Below are 6,252 nucleotides of genomic sequence, written 5' to 3'. Positions count from 1 at the left end.
CTGCACTCTAAATAACGAGGTTTGGACTCAATAAAAACTGGAACTCAACAGTTTGCGTCAGTGCTTTAGAGGTCAGAGAAGTTCTGATGGACCTCCGTTGGACCTCCAGCCTCCACCTGATCATCAGCTCCACCAACACGACTTCATCAGCAGATTACTAATAAAACTAACGAACTGGTTTTTCAGTGTTTCTAACGGATTTCTTTACTTAATTCCCATAAACACAGTTGGACTGGTGTTACTGGGCTGTGAGCCGGTGAGCTACTGGAACCCGTCAGAGGAACACCTGTGACACCAACACACACCTGAACAGAACCGGCTCAGCTCACTGTCTCATCTTCTGGTGATGAGTTCTGTCTGTAGCCGAATCTGGTAAACCCAGCGTGACGTTTCTTACGTTGTCGTCTTCGTGTTGCTGCTGCTGAGCTTCTGCTGAAGAACCAGGAAGCTCCAGACTGAAACACCTGAGCTGCTGATCGGACCGTACCAAGTGTGGCCTCATGGAGGGGGGTTTAAACATCACCTCGTCCATTTGACGTTGGATTTGTTTGATGTTTGTGCTAAAGCAGATGAAAAATGTTGTGTTGTGTCATGTTGTGGTTTCTGCAGGTGCTTTATGTCCCCCCCCCCCCGTTGTGTTGACATGGTTTGATCCACAGAGTCTTTGTCCTTTCAGTAGCTGTTTTCATATAATTCTGTTCATGTGGCGCCGCTTTAGTGCTTCTGTAAGCAGGTTTTTGTCATTTTCAAGGTGACATCAAACCTTTTTTCTGAATCTTCCTTTTCTTGCAGCTCGATCCTCACACGACTTTCCAAATATGGTCAGAAAACAAACACCTGCATCTTAAAAACCAATAAAACCGCAGACGGGTGACGTGACAACGAAACACTCTGCTGGCGTACAACCTAAACGTTACCGCGAGCACGAGCCGACGCCGCCGCAGGAAACGGCTCGAGGAGCACGACCAAGAGCGTCGAGCAGCGTCGTCGGCTCCATCCACGAAAACTCCACGACGCAGAAAAACTCGACATCCAAGTTCTCAGAAACACTGACTGGTGAGTATCTGGAGTCGTGGTGCCGCGCTACGTTAACGCAAAACAGAAAATAAACACACAAAAACGCATCATGTCTAACATCTGTCATCGCTCTGCTTCCTGTTTACATCGAACCTTTAGTCCGTCTTTAGAAACACCTCGACTGTTCCTCCTTATTACATCTTTCAATCTATCTTTTTAAAATCCTTTTTTCAATCTTTTATACTCATTTTGTCAACTTGACCTTTCAAAATAAAGGTCGCAGCTTAAAAAGGTTCGTCTCAATCAGAAAATGTCAGTTTTGATCTTGCAGCAATGCAGCTACTGGCAACAGGAGAGCCAACCTGGACCAGCTTCATGTCAACTCAGCCTATCAAAATAAAAGCTGCAGCTTAAAAGGTTGAACGAAATCTGTAAAATAAACAGATAAACAAACACATCTTGAAGTCATGCATTATCTATCACACATGTTCCATGAAGCACTTTTCAGGCAGTAAACACTCAGCAGGGAACCGAACTGGACTGAGTGAACACATGACCTTTCAAAATAAAGGCCGCAGCTTCAGAAGGTTCATCTCAAATCAGTAAATCTCGTTTTTTTGTTTCTCCTGCAGCCGTAATTAAACCCGCTGAGAGCCGCAGCTCAGGATGAACAGATGAACAGGTGTTTGTGGAGCCGCGGCTCCGAGCCAGCAAAGTTCTGCTGAACAGCTTCAGGCTGCACACACACACACACACACACACACACACACAAACAAACAAACAAACACACACGTTGTGTTTCTGTAGGCAAATGAGTGACGGACAGCTCGTGACAGCGGACACACACACACACACACACGCACACGCACGCACGAGCGCACGTTCACACACACACACACACACACACGCACGAGCGCGCGCACACTGAAAGAGGAAGGCGCACTAACCGTCGCCTTGATGGGGACGAACAGCACCGGTCTGTCGGCGGCTCCGACCTTGGCGTCCTGCAGCGTCCCGACCTGGAAGCCTTTGGACTTGACCCAGAACTTGAACTTGGCGTTGATGTGGCTGCTGCTCTTCTCCTGCAGGAACACCCCGTGGCTGTTCTCCTCGTCGCCCTGCAGCAGCGTCTGCAGGATCTTGTTGTACTTGCGCCGCGTCACGGTCTTGGTCTTCCCGGAGTCCCCGTAGGTCCGCAGGCACCAGTCCTGGAACTCCCCGAACATCTCCGCCTCCGGAGCCCCGCCGGGACTGTCGGTGCCGGACGCGTCTCCCACGCTGCCCGCCTTCCTCGCTGTCATGGTCACTCGGTTCGGTTCGGTTCGGTTTGGCGAATCGCGGAATGCACAGAGCGATGCACAGACCCGAATCTGGTGGAAAACCCAACCCAAGCTGTGAGCGTCTCGTCCAGAGCCCCGTCCGGCTCCAGTGAAGCCTCCGGCTGCTTCCTCCTCTCCGCTGTTACGCACCGACGGACGAACAGCGGCTGATCCAAACGGAGGAAAATGTGCGTCCGGTGTGGATGCGATGAGAGCCTGGGGAGAGGCACCGGGAGGTACCGGGAGGTACCGGGAGCAGGGCAGGGACCGTCCGGGCTGCTCCGCTCAGACACACCTGTTAGCAGCGTGGGTCGGTGGGCCTGTCCCGTGGGGGAGGTCGGTCCGCGCCTCCTCCGGTGAGCAGCAGAGAAAGGAGAGGCGGCTCCGGCGGTACACACGGTGCTGGACGGTTTTCTGCAGCTTCGGTTCCGTCAGCGTCGAGCCGAACACGCGCACATTCCACCCGGACTGGTCCTGGATCGGCTGGCTGGCATCCGCGTGAGGAGCTCAGCGGGTCCTGCTGATGGCAGCGCGGCGGACACCTGTTTGAATGCGGTTCCTTGGCGGCGCAGCGCTCCGCCTCACGTCCGGCTCCGATCAACACAACCTGCGGCTCCTACCTCCGGCTCCGGCGGCACATGTCGTCCAGAATCCGGCAGGAAGCTCCGCTGCGTGGCTCCGTGGCTCCGCTCGGCCTCATCAACGGGACGCGAAGCTGCTCATCGAGCTGCGAACGAGGAAGTGTCGAAAATGACCAAAACGCGCAGCGCGCCGCTGTGCCAAGCGGCCCGCTCATGTCAGCAGGGGGAGGAACCGAGGCTGGAGGAGGACACAGCTGCTCACGGCCCGAACACGACCGAACTCATCACCAGATCAGTCCATTTGGAGTCTGGTCAAATAAAACATTAACCACATTTAAACACACGTTCCCCCCAAAACCACAGAAACTTTATCTATGACCAGAGTTCTGCCTTCAGACTGAGAATGTTCCAGAGGTCCAGACCTTTAGAGTCCATAGAGGAGGTCCAGACTGATCACTTTAATGGACTTTTTCCAAAATAACTAAAAAAAAAAATGTGGACAAATTTTAAGTCATTTTAAAAAAACAACAAAAATCATCAAAGAACTGTCCAGAATGACTCAGAAAATTACTCAGGATGGGTAAAATAAGAAAAAATGACTTAAAATGGTCCAAAATTATTCTACATGTTCTCAAACAACCTAAAAACACGTCCAACATGATTCAACAACAGTTCAGAACGACCAGAACTGGACCAGAATGACTCCACATGTGTCCAAAATATTCACATTTGGATCTGAGAATCTGTTTTAACAAATTACCCCGTATTAAATCAACTCAATCTGAACAAAGTTCCCCCAGAACCTCCTCAGAACCAGCTGGTTCTGTATCAGCAGCACCTTTATTTAACGAAGCAGAGTTCCGCCTTCATAGTGTGAATATTACTGAGTGACCTTAACGGTTGTGGGTCGGTTTACGTTTAACTCCAGACAGAAGCTGGTCTCCATCCTGACTTTAGTCTCTAAACTAAGTTTAGTCTCAGGTTCAGTCCAGAGGTCCAGGTCCTTGAAGTCCACAGAGGAGGGTCCAGATTGATCACTTTAATGGACTTTTTCCATCATTTCTGAGCCTCAGAACTTCATCAGTACAGCAGATAGACACATGACATTTAGGAGGAAGAACACATCTGGGTTCTGCTAGAACCTGACACCAGATCAGTTCTACATCCATCCAGGTGTCTCAGTCTGAACACTGGACCTGGTTCTGTTTGTTTCCTCTATAACCAACTAGTATTATGGGATGTGTGATGGTGTGAACAGTCAGACGAGTTTGTTCAAAATGAGTCCAAAATGTTTCTCCACCACGAGCCAAAGATGCATCAAATTTATGCAAAATGTCAGAAAACTGTTTAAAAGTTCATTACAAACTGGTCCTATAGGAGTTAAAATGAAAACAAGTCACTCAGAAACCGGACCTCCTGCTCCACTTTCACCAGATGTGAGTTCATGAACAGATGATTCAGTGTTTCAGCTCCAGAACAGACTGCCGGTACCGTCTCAGTTTAGGGTTTACTTCTTATTATTATCTGAGATCCAGAACAGACCAAGTCCAGCCTCCTGCAGTCCACAACGTCAGACTGATTTCACTGATCAGGAATCTGTGATATGAGGAGAGAGGTTCTGTCCCACGGCGCTGTTCAACCCTCTGAGCAGGTTCTGGGTGTTCTTCTGTCTCCTGGTCCTTCACTGAGGTCCATGTCTGTCAGCAGCTCTGAGGAACCAGAACATGAAGGAGGAGGAGGAGAGAACTCAGACGTCTTCTGTACATAAAGACAGAAATGATTTTATTAAAAAGTGAGAAAACTCGAGCTCAACTTTTCTTATTTAGTATTTTATATAAAACTGAATGAGCTGCCATCAGATGCTCAGTGTTCTTCCAGATGCCCACAGATGTTACTAGAACAGATCATGGTCACTCTACAGACTCCAGATGTTTCACTTCTTACATTTTTAATCTGCTTTATGACTCGTCTGTTCTGTTTAAACACCGCCTGCAGTTCAGCTGAACAGATTTTTTTCTACGTGTCTGTTGGTTGCAGACGAGTCATTCATGGCTTCTCAGCTGCACAAAGGGTTCAGAATTTTTATTGTTTTACAGAATCTGTCTCCTACAAATGCTTTATTTCTTGTTTTTTTTAATAACACACCTGTAAGCTTTTTTGGGGGAGTTCAGAGGTCATGACTCCACAGCTAATGATGAAATGAGAACTTTTCTGGTTTCCTTTAATTCGACCTCCCGTCTTTATTTACATGTTTTCCACCATTTTGTTCTTTTCTGGCACCTTTTCTGAGCCAAACAAAGACCTGAACCACAGCGAACGAACTGAAACCGCAGCGTTTTCCAGCTGATTCCCAGCTGACGAGTCCAACCGTCGCCTCGGTGGACGCAGAGAAACACAAATAAGGAAGCTGAAAACAGTGAGCAGCTTAAAGAGGAACGGCGACGCTTCACATGTTCCTCTGAGCAAACAGCTGGACTGAGTTCTGCAGCTGGATTCAGCCTCGACCGGGACGCGCTCGTCCCAGAAAACCCGACAAATATCTGCTGTTAAATGAGAGCCCTAACCCTAACCCGAGCCCAGCAGCTGCTCAGCTAAAGCTAACGGCGGCTACTTCCTGTTTAACTTTAAAACAAAAGTTTAAAATGATTCGTGTAAGAATAAAGTAAAACTGAATTCTGCTTTAAATCAGGTTTTTATTGCATTTTATTGCTGCCAGATGTGAGAACGTTTCTGCTATGAAGGTAAAGTTAAAGCGACGTTTTGGTCTCAGTATTTTAGCATTTTTATCCTATTTTATAATTTGATTGTATAACCTGTGATCCTGTTTTAGTTTTTTATGCCTTTTTTTTTAACAGCACTCTGGTCTGCTCGGGTTGTTTTAACATGTGTGCATGAATACAAACAGATTTCATTTTAATTAAAGAATAAAATGTTGACTCACTTCAACTGAAACAGAGGCAACACAAGCAGGAGTCAGATTATAAGTAGAATTAAAGAAACTGAGCATTAAGTTTCAATTGTGAGGAAATAACTCTGTTAAAGTTTAAAGCTGAGCCAAATATAAAAGTCTATCGTGACAAAACATTTAATTCCAGTCAGCAGTTATTGATCTTTTTTAATTAAGACGAGAAGAGAAAAAAGTTAAATCTGAGTCACAGAGAGTCAGAAAACCTGAATGCAAACAGGAATCAGAGTCTAGATGGAGCGTAAATGGATTTATTTCCAACAAAGAAGAACAAGAAGAGGCATCAGCTGAACAGAACCAGAACCAGAGGGAACCCAACTGATCAGAACAGGATCAGAACCAGGAGGATGTGGAGTCAGAAACAGATATT

At 47.2% G+C, this 6,252-nt stretch overlaps 1 protein-coding gene across 1 annotated transcript in view; it reads right to left on the bottom strand.

Annotated features, from left to right (window-relative positions):
• The window catches only part of LOC103361530 (nucleolar protein 4-like), a 42,606-nt gene extending 39,552 nt beyond the window's left edge, over positions 1-3,054 (bottom strand). The window contains exon 1 of the mRNA XM_008287633.1: positions 1,965-3,054. Within this exon, the coding sequence (XP_008285855.1) occupies positions 1,965-2,318 (354 nt within the window). The 5' untranslated portion in view covers positions 2,319-3,054. The remainder of the gene's footprint in view (positions 1-1,964) is intronic.
• Positions 3,055-6,252: the final 3,198 nt, after the last annotated feature.

The sequence above is a fragment of the Stegastes partitus genome, unplaced genomic scaffold, assembly GCF_000690725.1.
Source record: "Stegastes partitus isolate 25-593 unplaced genomic scaffold, Stegastes_partitus-1.0.2 Scaffold510, whole genome shotgun sequence".
NCBI classification, from domain to species: Eukaryota; Metazoa; Chordata; class Actinopteri; family Pomacentridae; genus Stegastes; species Stegastes partitus.
The sequence above is the reverse complement of the archived record's forward strand: the minus strand, read 5'-3'. Positions and strand labels throughout refer to the sequence as shown.